This window comes from Amphiura filiformis, chromosome 3, assembly GCF_039555335.1.
Source record: "Amphiura filiformis chromosome 3, Afil_fr2py, whole genome shotgun sequence".
Taxonomy (NCBI): domain Eukaryota; kingdom Metazoa; phylum Echinodermata; class Ophiuroidea; order Amphilepidida; family Amphiuridae; genus Amphiura; species Amphiura filiformis.
This window is the reverse complement of record NC_092630.1, coordinates 44,186,477-44,203,727: the sequence shown is the minus strand read 5'-3', so window position 1 is coordinate 44,203,727 and position 17,251 is coordinate 44,186,477. Positions and strand designations below refer to the sequence as shown.

At 33.9% G+C, this 17,251-nt stretch overlaps 2 protein-coding genes across 2 annotated transcripts in view; one reads left to right on the top strand and one right to left on the bottom strand.

The window, feature by feature from the left end:
• Nucleotides 1–17,251, top strand: part of LOC140148576 (uncharacterized) — a 153,797-nt gene that overhangs the window by 68,611 nt on the left and 67,935 nt on the right. The window lies entirely within an intron of this gene.
• On the bottom strand, nt 4,733–5,731 carry LOC140147274 (uncharacterized). The gene has a single exon (XM_072169052.1). The coding sequence runs from the start codon at nt 5,729–5,731 to the stop codon at nt 4,733–4,735; it is 999 nt and encodes a 332-aa protein (XP_072025153.1).

The window sequence follows — 17,251 nt, the reverse complement described above, 5'->3', positions numbered from 1 at the left end:
CATCCGTCTGTGCAGGTGTAGGTATAAGATCATATGTTTGATGTCATAATTGAATGTTGAAGGTAAAAGGTTATTACCCCAGAGGAGAGTCCCCATGATCATTAGGAATTGTAAATGAGGAGACGAAAGAGGGTTGGAGCTAGTATGAGCATGAAATTGAAATATCAGTTTCTGCTGATAATAGAGTGTATGCAATAAACCAACCAGAACAGTTAACAATTACAATGGCAGCCATGTTGAAGAAAAGTTCTAAGATAGCTTAAGATGACAGAGTAACAGGTACTAGGTCTATAGTTCAATTCCACACCCATTCGTACCTATCACCTGTTTTATTGTATTATCATGTGAATTCCTGTGTGGTACCTTATAGAGGACAGAATTTTATTTAAATGACGATGAGGATACCATTCACCATTGATCTATCTTATTTGTTAAATGTTATAAAGAATCCTAAAAATATTTTAAAATATGGTAATTTTATGTAAATTCAATATTGTATTTGCTATGGAAAACTTTTCAAAAGCATTAACAAATGATTGTTACCAATAATTTGGATACAGACTGTACTGTTTTGCATTCATTTGCACCGTTGTACACATTTGGATAACTTATGCAGTCACATATTTTAGTACTAAAAATGGAAAAAACACCATCAAAAACAACTTTTTATCTCAATTGTGGCGATTCAATTATTCATTACTGTGTAAAATTGATGGCAAATTGCCTTTGTCATTGATACATATTATACACATTTCACACAATTGATTGAAGTGACACAAAGATGCAATATTTATCTTGCTCACTGCCTGTAGGTGGGCTTTTACCGATCATTTCCCCTTCTCCGCCCCTTAGTTCATTGACAATTCACTTGCCTTTTTAGAGCGTGATTCATCACTATAGAATACTATAGCAACAAACCATTTTGTTTCTGCCTCTTTTCACAAGGCCACGCACAGCACTATCAAGAATCTTTGTTTTCATACTTTAAGGGAGGTGATGAGAATAAGAATTGTTCAATAAAGAGAAATTATTGCTTTTTGAATTTCTTTTCCAAAGAGAATTCTTTTTTCATAATTGATATGCGCATCTTGTAGGTAGGGTCAAATAAGTGTATTATTTTTGTTTGTTCTTTATTAGGGTTAGCAGTTCCTGAGGTAAAGGCTTGAGATGCATAGCCAGTCGAATTTTGTTCACCTGGTGCAATTTTGTCCCGTTTATGTTCAATTATACTTGAATATCAGTAAAACCCTTAAGGAATATATATGCACCTGTGCCAATTTAAGGGCTTAACCCACTTTGTAAAACTATCATGAAGCCATACATTTTCATATTTTCGCTGTCCTCGTTTTACTTTAAAAAATGTGCAGCCCATTGCAGTGGAACACCCTTTGCACCCCCTTGCCACCGCAATGCTTAATACATTTTCATCCATATCTAAAAATGTTATATATTATTTTTGAATCTACCACGTTTGTATGAATTTGATAAATATCACCATGACAACAAAACTGATAAACTACAAAGGATCACCTTAATATCGGATGTTGACATCAGCTGAGATGAGTAACATATTAGAATTGTAAATGCCTACCTTGTACTACTCTAGATCTCAAAACCCCAAAGAACACTTACGATTCTGAGATGTAGGCAAGTTTACTTGTGTTTCCCTGAATCTCGTTTTGCTCCTCGCATTTCGCACATGCATCTTTTCTTGTACTAGGAGCAAAGGGGTTGAGTGTCACAGAGTGATACTTTATAAGGCTGTTGGTGGATGTATAGAGCTTAGGTTAACATAATATTGGGATCTGTCTGCACATTACCGGAGTAAAAATGTTGTGTATGGATGTTTATTAGGTGTGGGTGCGCACATTTTATACTAGTACATCTCTCCTCTCTCCTCTTTCTTATGAGATTTTTTTGGTTCATCTTGTTTTCCTGCAGCTTCTCCTTATAATCTTTATTGCTTTTGGTTAAATTGGCACTCTGCCAATCTATATATGAGTAAATCAAACATTTCAAAAATAAGACTATTAGTAACTTGCATAAGTATAATTATTTCACTTCCCACTTCATTACAGACAGGGAGGAAGAATCTATGAAACAAAACTAGTAGGACTATAGGACATCATGAATCTTTTGGGTTGTCCCCTTCCAGTGACAATTTATAAATATTTGGCATCTGTATCGGTTTTGTTTCCATCTTCAATACCAAAATCAAAATTAATAATAATCTCACTTGTTTTACAAGTAGTATTCAATTCTAAAACAATGAATCCAAATGCATGTTCACAACACAAAATGTATTTTGAAATGCTTAGAAATATGACAAAAGTAAATCAAATCATATTTTTGGATAAGTATACTTTCTCTATCACTTAAAATCTTCTAGCATTGTATGAGAATGATTACTACAGTCTGGATCTAGAGGGAAATCATTGTTTTGAAACTATAGATATTAGTTTAACAAAGGAAATAATGTAACTTGTAAAAATGATAACAAAACTGATACTATATGAATGGCCATCAGGGAAAATTCTCCCCTCTTTTGAAAATGAACATAATGATGATTACAGAATGCTTGAGTTCAATTTAAGTGATTAGACATGGTTAACATCAGCAGATTTTGTTGGTTTTAATATATTGAACTTTTTAAGGAAAATAATAATTGATTCATAATGACTGACATTAATACCTGAGACGAATTAGTTATATTCGTCTCAGATTAATACTGAATACTTGTGAATAATCTTTGCAATTTGAGACTGTTCTTATGACGATATATATTTTGAGAATAAAAGTAAAAGAATGAGGTGAAGCCGAGTTGTTTTACACCAAAAATAATGATGTCGCCCGTGTTATATGAGACGATAGATGCACGACAGTGGCTAAAAACAATACCATTATTCTCATTCTTAAACACTTCAATTTAAATAGAAATATCATAAGTAATTTTAATCAAATTAAATCCTACATTTTACAAGGAACTACCTAGGGCTTAAAACCGATCAGTCCCGTTGTTGCTATGCGCCTCCGATTGGTTCAAATAGCGAGCACGCGTATCGCGTTGAACAACACAAAACCTGTCTGGCAAATGAGTTTAAAGATATTGAATCTGAGCTCTAGTTATCAGAACATTGATATTGAAGTGTTAATTATGATATTCAGAGGTAACAGGTTTAGGTTGAATTAAATTACGGTTGGTTCAAGGATGAGCTTCAAAATACTCCACTGCATAATTGTCATAGCTGTTATAAATTATCTGTGTGTTGAGACAAATAATATTTAATGCATCTAATTCAAGGTAAATTGGCCTTGTAAATTTAAAGTCAAGTCTTAGCAGAGATTATCTAAGATAATTAATTCAAGACCCTGCCATCACGCATACGGAAAAGGCAGATTAAATTAAGGGTACAAACCTACTTCCGTCAGATGGTCATTTTACAAATCAGCTCTGACATGCTAGTGCCATGAGTGATTCCGGGATTGAGGTGTTTCCGGTTAGACTATCGTAACTTAAACCTATAGACATCCTTGAGGAAAGCCTGTTATTAGTAGACAATTGCGTAGGGCATATTTTGATGCTTGTGATGTGGGTAACTGTAGATTTTGAATTGTGGTGGATATGGTATCCACACACTGACCAATAGTCTAACATTTGACCTGCATATGAGATAAAAATTATGCAAACTGTAGGGTTTCATCACTGATAGTAAACCAATAATATCAAGTCATTCCTTAAATGATTTAGATCTTGCTTGGTCAAAATTAGTTACATCACAGAGTTAATATTTGTCTTATTTTAACTTGTTTAGATTTTGATAATCACAGTAATATAGCATAACAGATTAATTTTACTTTATTAATATTTTACCATTGGTGTATAACATACAACTAATAGTACATGCCTTATGCAAAATACCATGTATATTGCATGAACATGAGAGATAAAATCATGAAAACAACATACAGCAAATATGCTATACAAAAGCACTGATGTTATGTTGTTCATTAAATAACATTGAGAGGTACCAGGAAATCATTAAAATGTACCGCAATATCATCAGGGGAAATCCAGGAAAATGTTACCAGGAACAGGTGCATCATGAATTCTATAGAACCATTATGCCTCAAAATCAAAATAAGCAAATATATTTTGCTATCTGCCCTATTTGAAATAGTACCAAAACATATTGATTTACTACAGGAAGAGTCTTACTAATCAATGTTGGGTGTACTGTACTTCCATGAAAATGTAACCAAATTTCAAGATTCAACCAGAGAAGTAGATTCAATTTTGATCAGAGGGCATCGTAAAGGCCAGCAGATACTTAAACAGTTTGTGTGCATTTTTGCTGCTGTGAAGGGCAGTGGTAATACTGATGCTGTGTCAGCCACAGGGTTTTTCAGCTTTTAGTGACAAAACATCAAGAAGAATTCTTGATCTTGTATTGTAGTCATCCTCTACTCAAAATCATGTTCTCTGTGAAATGATAGTTGTTTGTTTGTTATATCAACCTTTATTCAGGAATGCAAAATACAAAATATAAGCAATGCAAGAATACAAGGAGGAACAAAAACCCAGGACAAAATCTGGACAAGATGCCCAAATTAATGCAGGGTGACATATTATACATTAGCAAAAATACACAAGAATATACCAACAAGCAGAACACACCAGGAATACCAAGCAGGACTGAAAGAACCCAACAAAATGGCAGGGCGGCGGGTGCCATCACAAACTGATGTGGGGCTGATCTTCGGAGCCCCAGGCCGGCTCCTGCCTAGCATTCCAGATCGTGTAACTAGACAGGAGGGCCATTTTGCTGAGTTGTTTCATGAATTTCTTGGACGGTTTGGCTCTGCCTACAAAATAAAATATCTCAACAATGCGTCCAACATTTTCCTGGGTAATGAGCCCACGTGATCCGACTTCAAAACATGTCAAATCACAAGTAAACCCATTATCTGAAATGTCGGACACAAGGTCAAGGTACTTCGTTTGTTTGCGCTCATGGGCTTTTGATATGTTGGTTTCAAATGGCACAGTTAACTCAACAAGATGGATGGAATTGTCCTGCTTATTTTGGATGACAATGTCAGGCTTGAGTTTAGAAACAATTACATTAACTGGTAGGGTACCCCCTGTTGTGGTGAAGCCCGAAATGTTGCTGAATATGAGGATATTGTTATTTTCATGACCGGTTAACGCTTTAAGGGTGTGTTTGAGGATGGAGTTATGGCGCCAGGTGTATCTACCTTGATTTAGTGACAAGGGGCAGTTGTTCAGAGCGTGGAGCAAGGTCTCATGATTGCCGCATAACTTACATCCAGTTTGGACCCTTTTCCCCCACGTTCTGAGGTTGCTGAATGTTGGTAGGAAATCAATGGCAGAGCGAACGGCAAAGCTGAGGACACCTCTGGGGAGATCATATATTATTGATCTCCATGTCAGGTCTAGGTTTTCAAGTTCAATGATCTTTAGGAAGTTACCCTGTTGAACAAGAGGTTTTATGTACTCACGCCAGAAGTTGAGACGATTATCAGTGACCAGGTTTTTGACAGTTTGTTTGATGGAAGTCCATTTATCTGGAGATGGAGCCTGCTTTGTCGCTAGCTCGTAATTTTTGTTCCAACGGACCGAGCCAAACTTATTTTTCTTACGTTTCCACTTAGACTCTCTGTTCAGCTTGGACTTGAGGGCATGCACAACACGGTCATCGGCTTTCACCATACAACATGCATATGCAAGAGTATGGATTCGAGATAGAGCTCAGAAATACGAGGAAATCCTAAGCCATCTGGGCTATGGATAATCGCAGGAGTAGGGCCCCGTGGTGGTAGACCCAAGAAAGCTTTAACGGTGTTGGTGTGCACGTGGTCAAGTTTATCAAGCTGGGTGTCAGTAATTTCATGAACCGTTAACATATACCTGATCGAAGGGATGGCATATTGAGTGTAGACCCGCAATTTGAATTCATCCCTGACCATGCATGATGAGATGTTAGTGATCATGCTATCTAACTTTGATCTTATTATTTCATTAATGTCCTTAGACTTGCCAGAAAAAGCAATGTTGCACCCAAGAAATTTCTCTGGGGCATCTTTCAGGGATTTGAGAACATCATCTCCGATGGAAAATGTGCAAACATCTGGTTTACCAGAACGTATGGAGATCGATTTGCATTTCACTGGCTTCAGGGTCTTGTATTGTAGTCATCCTCTACTCAAAATCACGTTCTCTGTGAAATGATAGAAGATACTAAAAACAAAAATTCCTACATATTTTTCTCTAATTACAAAACCCTAAAGAAAGCTAATTGTTGGAAGGGGTTGAAGCACAGAAAAAAGGATAGCACTGAAAATGCAGCATGTGTTGCAACCAAAGAGATCAAATCCCAAAGAGTATCAACCTGAATTTAATGCTATGGCAAATCCACCATTTTGTTTGGCACTCACAGAGGACAAATAGTGTACCTCCATAGTTTATAAATCCTGAATTGGAACAATAATTGGCATTTTTAGTGTTACAAAGGTTTGCACATGCAGTGCTTTACACACAGAATGCAAACAACAACACACTTTGCCAAGCACATAGTTGAGTTATCCAGAGGTATACTATTTTGCCTCCATGAGTGACACACAAACATGGCGGAGTTGATACTCTTTGGTTCTACCTCACAGAAAAAAACCACTCAGAAATATCAAACCATATACTGGCCCTAATAAGGAATGAAAAGCATTCCAAAAGTTTTGACTGGCATTGTAGGGATTTTGCGGCTAACACAATTAGTTGAATTACATTCATTTCAACAGGGAGAGTGTGGATCTCTTTTATAGAAAGGCAAGAAATTGTGATGTGAGTCATGTGACAAGGCAAACACTTCATAACTCAGAAAAACACTGATTTTTATGTGAGGTCCCTTCATTAATATGTAGTATTTAATACAGTGTGTGAATTTATGTGATACAAATCAAATTATGATGAACATCCCGTCTATTTAACTTGATGGTATCACATTTATATTCTCAAGGTCATACCTGCACATTTACATGTAGCAAGGGCAATATGAATATTGGAGTAAATTTGGAATTGTCTTCTTTCTGCTCAGAAGAAACTTTATATTTTGAATGATTATCAGCATTACACAAATATGATGAAACCACTGATAAAGAATTCACCATCTGAATTTGTAAACCATGGCCTATAATGGCCACTAAGATTCAGCAAGTACAGTAAAAGAAAAGAAGTAAAGTTCTTGTTTCAATATTCTGTTCTTCTCCAATGTGCCTCTGTTGCTCAGTAGGGTAGAGCTTCATGTTAGTTATATCAAGGTCACTGGTTCTAATCCGGCCAGGTGCACTGTTTTTTGTTTCTTTTTCTTCTTCAATGTTAATGTGTGCTGGCCGCTCTGGGTAAAGATTAGAATTTGTTCATCCTATTATCCCAGAGGTACCAAGTATTATAATTTCAAGGTTCTTGTTGCTTTACAAATATTTGTAAGAAACAGACAAAGATTATGTGCTTTAACATTACTGATGGAAATTAATTATAAATGGAGATCTGAATAAAAGGTTGTACTTTCTGTTCTAATATTATTTGATGAATGAACAATCAAAAGACTATATCACTGAGGTACCATATATGTGGGGATCAATTATCATTGTCAGCATAAACAATGGTAAAGACTCACCCAAAAGTACATCTTGCTTAAGATTATGTCATTATTCATAATAGATCCAGTATGCTGTAATCAATTTTAATCAGCAGCATTTCAGATATGGATAATATGTTAAGAAATGAAACGATTGATCATAAGTTTTTTTTTAAATACTTTGTGTAAATCTGCAGACATTTTTGTATATCATCACTCAGGCGTTTAATTTCAATTGTTAAAATGTGTAAAATTCTTTGAATATAATTGAATTTTTGTTTTGTTTGAACATTTGTATCTTGACTTTATATCACTATATTTTGTTTTGTTTAAACAAACAAAATTATATATAAGAATATTTTGTTTATACAGAAAAAGGCTGTATTTTATATGTCATTAATTTCGGTTATTAGTTAACTAGATTAACTTACCCTCCTTTAATCAATAAACTGCAGTTAATGTGTTCATTTTAATTAATCCTATTGATTGAATCAGAAAAATGTGTTATCTCTAATCATATGTTTTCACAAATCAATGCTACGCCTTCATTTTATATTACTGGTATGCATTGTTGCAGTGGTTGGCAGTTAAAATGAACATAAATTTGATCATAAACGAGGCTAGTAATAGAGTAGAGGAAGCAATAAAATGCAACACTATGCATGTTTACGATGGTTTTCGCTGCCGTATTTTTTTGAATACAATATTTTGTGACATTTGAATATAGTATCGATATTTTTGAACCATTTAACAGTGTCAATTGGGCATATGAATAGAAGCGTAGCCAGCCTTTTACTGTGGAGGAGCAAATCCAAATATTTGTCCCCATTTGTCAATTTTTTGTCCTATTGTGGAGGGAAAAGCCAACATTTGTCAAATTGTACTCTTTTCCATCCCCATTTTACCATGATAAACATGGGAGGGGGCAATTTCCCCATGACTCCCCTATATACGCCACTGTATATTGAAGTGATTTTGTTATTTTCATATCTCTTTGATAAGGCGTTTCATGCAAGAACATACCATAAATGTTTCATGTGTGGGAGGCTTTATTATGTCGGGGTCATGTTTGCTACTAACACCTTGTGACCATATTTAGCCTGTAACCTCAAGTTACTTGAATGATTGTGTCTCAATATGTGAATAATTAAAGCCTTAATTTGAGTGCATTTGTTAAGGTGGTAAGGTTGCTTACATGGATATACATCAACATAGGGATGTCTATACGATGTTTTGATATCCTATTCAATCTAGATTAATCCAATTCTATCCAGGCTATAGACCTGGATTATGTATATAACATAGGTTGACATTGGTCACACACACATTGGTCCAGATACACAGTTGCTTCTCAACTCTGCACAGTGGCGGTGCCAGGAATTTTTTCGGGAGAGGGACATTAGGGGGGGCAAAGTGAATTTCAGGGGGGGCAAAATCAACAAATTTTGCAATTTACTGCAAAAAGTGGACATTTTCGTAATTTTGGGTTTTTACTGGGGGCAACGGGGAGGAGGGGGGGGTGGTTTGCAAGAGTTCTGACTGGGGGCACTGCCACTGACTCTGCAATCTGTAGGATGTTGTGTGAACAGTGAATGTATTATGGATGATACAAATCTAGATGGATTTGAATCTGGATTCAGATGTACTAAGATAAGTCCACTGGTGTGACAAGATAAAGCGTTTAACTGCTTTGTGCCAGGGGACATTACTGAGACAGGTAACCTTTAGTGCTATATATCCAGTTATGTTACACTTCGGTGCACATTTTGCAAAATCACAAAAAGTTTTGGTGGGGGAGTATTAAACTTATATTGAAGGATACATTTTGTTTCATATAAACATGTGGGTTTTTAGGCTGGAAAGTGCCATATTTGAAAAAATCACCTATTTTGGGCAAAAATCTCTGTTTTTTGGGCAAAATTTTCCATGCTTAAGAAAAGTTTCCATGTTTCCTTCCCCCTAAAATGTCACTTTGCCATCTGCCTCCCCCCATTTCCCCCAGAAAAATGCTGGTGCCACCACTGTTCTTACATTTCATTATGTTTTGTTTTATCTTATAGAGTAGAAGCTACTCATCATTATAACCAGGAAAATGAGATGATTTATTATTAATAAACTGAGCACTCACTTAATAAGTACACAAGTGATTAATCATAAATACTGTACTCTACTCTGATATGCTTCACTACTACATATAATGCACAAAATATTAATGGCATATTATTATTATTGTTATTATTACTATTATTGTTATGTAGTATTATGATTAGAATTTGTCCATATTTAAAAATAATTTTATTTTTTGGGCAGAACTTTACAAATGCTAAAAAATTCTCCATGCAAGAATCAATTAAATATTTATAGATATTAGGCAGGTGAGTAAAATATTTAATTTTTATGTTTTGTTGAAATTTTCACAGGAGTAATTTCCGTTATTTTGTCAGTTTACTTTGTCTCTAAATTACACAAAAATACAAGTCAATACTTAAAAAAAGTCAGTTTAAAAAACTTATTTGTTTCTAGTGATTTGTATGAATCATGTTTCTAGTCTGAAAAAAACCACACAAATAAAAAAGTTGCAAATAAAACTGCAATTTAGTATCTAATAGAACATCATGTCAGGTCAATGAGTGATTACACTGGGAGTATCCCAATTAATTAAACTCAAATTGACTCAGTCAATTTACTACTTTTCAATCATAATTACCTATATATATGCTAATGATGACAAGACTATGCATTTATGAATTAAACACAAGGATATGCCTTTTGCAGGATTTTGACTTGTTTCAGTTTTGTCATTAGGGATATATTTGCTTACAGTAAACACATGAATATATGTTCTCTAGATATTATAATAGTTCATTCCACAGAGGCTTCTGGTCGATTGGCTGATCCAGTTGAAATTCACACACCCCCTATTTTTAAAAAGACATGACCTTAAAAGATCATGTGATTCATGTCTTAAAAGACATGACCTTAATCTTCCTTCCACACAGGGAGTGTAAATAAATTTCAAATGGGGCTACCTGAATGGGTGACTCCATTTGCAATAAATTCTACACCCCATATGTGGGATAAAGTCATATCTTCCATAAGGGGTGTATGGGTTTTAACTGGAATAGCCCATTTTCAAGGTCTGTTTTTGTCTGTGAGATGCAAGTGTCTGTATGAGATATTCCAAGGTTACTTCTATTTGAAACACAGGAGCTGATGTGTACAATGATATGCAAACAGTTACAGATTTAAAAAAAAAAGCTTTCTGTCAAATGTTTTCTGTTTGTTGGGTTTGTACTTGTATGAATACAGTTATATAAATAGACCAATTGTCGCATTTTAATTATCCTCACATGTCAATCAATCAGAATTCTGTATATGAGCAACAAACCAACAATTATACCTTAAATTTTAGATTCTCAATAAGCTGGCATTTTTTTCATTCTTTTATATTTGGGATGTTTTCTTTTACATCTTATATAAACTTCTGCTATCAAAGCAGAAGAGTGTAAATATTTGCTATCTACTGATGATAGCAGAGGAGTTTAAATATCTGCTGTATACTGAAGAGAACAGATTAGTGCAAATATCTGCTATCTACTGAAGATAGCAGAAGACTGCAAATATCTGCTATCTACTGAAGATAGCAGGAGAGTGCAAATATCTGCTATCTACTGAAGATAGCAGGAGAGTGCAAATATCTGCTATCTACTGAAGATAGCAGGAGAGTGCAAATATCTGCTATCTACTGAAGATAGCAGGAGAGTGCAAATATCTGCTATCTAAGATAGCAGTTTGCTTTGTATTAACTGTGAAATTTAAATGCTTTAATTTGAACCAGGAACTTGAAAAGAAAACTTATGTTAGCTTTTTTAGTACATAATCTTATTATGCTTTGTGAGGTGATACAATGTACAAGGCAGCTCTTTGTATCATATAATGAGATTGTGTGATGCTTAGTAAGGGTTTTGATGTTACATGGCAGCTATGTTTGTATCATAATGAGATTGTCTGATGTTCTATATCCAATGGCCCTGCACTTATTACATTATGTTCACCTTCATGTAGCGAATCTGTATATCTTTGACACTCGCATTGATATTATGTTTCTTTGCTCAATGGTGTGCAGGACTGTATTATATTCACTTAGTATAATGATAAAACTTCCAAGAAATGTCATTATCATAACATTGGTGTGTTGGGTGGCAGTGAGAATGAGTAATATTAAGATATTCAAGGTGGTCAATATTGACAACATGTTAATGATGACTTGCCCTTTTTTTCATTTGTAAGTATCATTGCGGTAACTCTCTGTTCTTTGGTATCAACTAAAAGGATCTTCACAAATTAACTAGTATTCAATACAGCGCCACAGAGCTTGTACTATTTAGTTATTCAAAATGGATCTCTACTGTTGGCTGAATTGCACTGGATTCCCATAGAAAAATGCATTCAATTCAAAGTTCTAGCTTATGTCTACAAATCTTACATGGCTTATATTATGTCTCTTCTTGAACTTCTTTAGTCACATTGTTCTTATTGTCTTACAAAGATTTCATACAATATATCCTGTACTAGGTATGATGTATGTCTGATACAAAAGTAAAAAGTAGGAAACTACCGTGAAGTATATAAAATTGGGCGAGCTTTCGGCCATAGGCCTTTTTCATAGCCATGATATGATGGCTATGAATTTTTATGATGTATGTCTTGTCAGTCATAGTGTTGAAAGATAAACATAACCTAAGAAGAATAAACCTAATCTAAGCTAGCAATAACATATAGGCCTAAATAAAATAGCAATAATTATTATAACTTTTAATACCAACTTTCTTCTGAGCAAATCATTTACTGCCAAAATGTTTTCCCACGTTGATGAGACATTAAAAATGCATCATGATTTGCAGTTTGAGTTACTATAATTACATAATTGTCTAGACTATAATTGTAGCTGAGAGAGAAAAGAAATTGAAACTATACTACAAGACAATACCAAATGGGTAAAAAAAGAAGTCTGAAATCGATCATCATCAAATAACAATAACTAAAAGACTATTTTTAATGCAAACAATGCTGTAGAGGTAACCCACTTAATTGGCATACGTGAAAGAAGATGAATGTGTGTGTAGCCCCAAAGATAGAAATACTCCAGGCTGCACTCTATCACTTAAGCTTTAGAACAACAATATCCTCAATACCACCACTGTGTCTTCACATAACCCGTATTTGCTTGGCCATAAAGTAATCTAATTTTCATTTCTATTTTTGGCATCATGTAAAAAGGACAGTGCCGCAATCATATCAACAAATATTTTCTTTGATTGCATTTCATTTCAAGAAAGGGAAGTGAATAAATTACTAGGCAAGGTTGATTGATGAAATAAATCACGTCTGGATATTTTACACAAGTTGCCATTGAAAATGTCGCCTTAACTCGTCCAGTAAAGAATGATGCTATATGCTAATTTTATTAAACAGTCACTCTGTTGACTTAGTTTTTCATGCTTAAGATCAATTATCTAGAACGTGAATACCAAGTCTTTCAAATTAATTTAACAGTAGGGTTAATGAAATTAATTTGCTTATCTAGGAATTTCAAATAATGTGACTACAATAAAGTGCTTTTTTTAGTTCATTAAAAGGGCAAGGTACATTTCTATACTCCTTTCTCTTGCAAATTCTATTATTTTCATAATTAATAAATAACTTTTCTGAGGATGATGATCTTGACCTATAAAATACACACAAAATGTTTCCCGCATTTGTAGAGAACAAGTTGCATCACAAATGCCTTTATTGCGCTGAGCTGAGTAAAAAGCAATAATATCCACACACTATAGATATTTTCCTTTCAAATCTGCTTAAAAACGTCTTGTAAATACCTTGATGAGTTGTTCCTTTAAATTCATAGATCAATGTCAGATACAATAAGCACAATGTGGCAGGTGTGATTTATATTTTCCATGTCTGGTGTGTGTTTAAAGGGGCATTTTGTGATTCACATCCTCATCCCCCCACTTTTCTTGTAGATTCATTCGCTTGGCAATATATCATCAAATTTGTATTATGTTCTGTTAACAGAACAAAATTACATCACAGTGGCCTACAGAGCTTATGTAATCATACATAACCAGCAAACACAAAATTGGAGTCAACTGAAGCTTTTTTGTAGATATCTATACAGAAACCATAAAAAGAGGATACTAGAATCATGAAAATATTCCTTTAATTTAAACATGGATGGAAATTTGACTGAGACTTTCATGTTAATTAAGTTGTCACTCAGTTCTATGTGTAATCTGTAATAACAAAATTAACCACAATTTAGCCTTTTTAGCACAACTTTTTCATTCACACACTTGCTCTTAATGGTATATGACTTTTGATGATAACACTTCATCATACCTGTCGGTTATATAACCAAAATATGACGTAGTAGTTAATACCCATATGGATTTTATATAATATGATGTAGTTGAAGCCCATATGGATTTTATATATAGTTACCGCTGGTATTAACAGCAACATTAACATTAGCAAATGTCTGGGAACTGGTAAATATTAGTATTTATAATTTACATATAATCGCAGCATATGTTTACTACATGTTTTGTGCTGATCCCAAATCTAACCTTAATTTTAACTTAAACCAAATCATATTACCTACATTCTTGAATAGAAGTTTTATAAATGTCAATCCTTTTTCAACCACATCTAGGGATATATTGAGTAAAAAGATTGAATATTCAATAATATTTTGACCTCCTTTGTCCATAACTACAGTTAAAAGGATTGCAACTCAATCTTTCAACCCATGCATTCCATATTATAACACGCAGAAGAGCTGCAGAGCATAAAGTAAAGATGCAGATTCCCGTGCAGATCTTCGCCATCAGGAAAATTCTACCCTCTTCCTGGTTCTCTGTGTTATCTTGGTTCTACTTTCATTATATCCAGTAGTCTACAAAGGTGAACAAGAAGGAGCAAGGGTCCAGCCAAAATTATTGAACTACTATAACTTAATTTAAAACAAAGGTTCAGAAGAGTATGAAGGGTATCCAAAAATAGTTGCTAAATTGTACCGTACATTCATCATTTTATGTGGTGTTTTTAATAATGCTGTGACCTTTAGGTCTATTTTGATTTTAATTTGATCTTGTTTACTTTTTTTCTACATTAACCAGCAAATTAGTTTTTATAATCCATTACTCTGTCACAACCTAGGTGTAAAAAGATTTTCTCCTCATGATGACTTTTGCAACAGCCAGAAGTATATTTTCCACCTACATATTTTCATATCAGTAGTAAAAGTGTTTTCAAAACAAGACATAGGCATCCCTGTCTTTGTTGTTGAAAGGCATTGCAATCCAAACTCATGTATCTATGTCAGTGTTTAGAAGGTGACTATCTATAACTCTACAGGCAATATCGACAGTTAACTCTTGCAAACTACGCCAATTGTTATTGACAAATTTCGTAATGTTTTCAAAAAATGTTCAAATTTATCAATTTTATAATGATATATGGATTCTAGAAGAAAAATGCATTCAAATGAGTACAAACGTGCCTAGTATTTGATTAATAGTTCTTGAGAAAATCTCAGGATTGTAGACATTGTAAAATTTTATCATGTTATAGCTCACTAAATGGTTTCTACCCATACTGAATGTTTACCATAAAGAGACATTGAATCCTATGTTACTTAATAAATTAAAAAGCTAATCTCAAGACTACTTATAGCCAGATAATTGGTATAATTGCATATATTTAAGACAATTTTTACTGCAAGGTTTAATATGTCAATGAAATTTCTAATTTCCAATTGCTCCACATTTACCAAATCATACTAATGATTTATTACACATAATATCAGCATAGGAAAGCTACATGTTCTGTAGTTACAGACAGTTCTGCCTTAAGTGCAATGGGATAGGAGCTGCCAGTGCCAGAAACAATTTATAAGCTATTCTAGGAAAAGACCTTTCCATGTATATTCAATTTAAACATGAAACCTTTTCATGTGTAGGCTGTACATGAAGAGATAAATTAGTATTTACTTAAGCTGCTCGTGGTTAGATTGTTTCAATTTATATTATGTCCGGTTTGTATGTTCACAAGCATTTAGGATGCAATATTGATTTGTGTGTAAAATCAATGAGTAAAATCAAATCGGAACCACTTACGAAAACACATGTCATGCTACTTAAAATGGTTAAGTACTCGTAATTGTGTTTTATATGAAAAGTGAATGACCTTGTATACAATAGAAATACATGTAATAGTTATTGAGCCAATGGTAGCACTGGACAGATCATAAGTCTTATTGGGTTATCAATATTTTTGTTTTAAAATTTAGTTTAGTTATAGTAACAATGATAAAAAATAAAATGAAAATTGGAATAAGTATGACCCACAAACACATCTTTTGCAATAACACTTATTATTTACTTTTCAGTTAATTATTGGTGTTACGAGTAAAATTCCTTGCTTTGATAATTTTTGACTCAAGAAACATGAGACCTACTGAATCGTTAATGATGCTATTTGGCAAGGCTTGAGCACAGGTTTAACATCCAATGCAAAAGAATGGGTTTGAAAGTTGGAACTTCAAAGTTAGTAATAGAGTTTAGTCAGGAGCAGGCTTTTGATATAAAATTGATCGATTGAGCCCATATTTATTAGTCGAGCTATGAGTTTTAAAATATTGGACGATCGTAGTCGAGTCCAATATTTTAAAACTCATAGCGAGACCAATAAATATTGGGCATAAAAGCATCAATTTTATCATTATTATGTGTTGGATCCAATATTTTCACACACTTGGATTCATCAAAACATAATAATGGTTTGAATTGAGACTTCAGGGGATAGGATTGGGATGTTCCATGCTCAAAAGTTGCTTTTAATACTTTTTTTCATACAGTATACCAGATGCACAGATTATAAGAGATTAATTAGCATGGATGAATTGTCTAACTTCTGCTCAGGAGTCATAGAGCTGTAATGAGACTTTTGCTGTGTATATCATAAGTACTCTACTGTTTTTTAAATGTGACACAACAAGATTACCCCATCTTTATTGAAAACCCCAAGTGAATTATTAATCTAGCCGCAAGCTGTTGGATTTTTGAATTCCAATAGAGTTTGTGTGTTCCAATACCATCACTTATCTCAGCATCTAAGACAGGTAATGAAGGATTATGATATCATATATCTATCTGTTTAATACTACTTAAGCCAATAAACCTTCTCATTAAGACACTGAATCAGGTGGAATTATTACTGTTATACATGTATTGTCTGTTGAATCAGCAGTAACGGAATACCTTCTTTATCATTTTCATGGCCCAGAGATTAAATATTTGACAATCCCTAATCAAAAGTGGATCACTTGTGTCACAATAATTTTGCAAGTACATATTTGTGCATTAAAGAAAGCTGTTCCTTCCATTCCAATTATATAAAGTGCTTTTGGTGAGAAAAATATTCTCCATCAAAGTAAGCTAGGTCAAACATTATTATTGTAGCAAAAAGGATGCAATAAGGATCATGACAGAATCTGTCAGTATAACCATCTATCATAGGTACTTGCAATATTACCT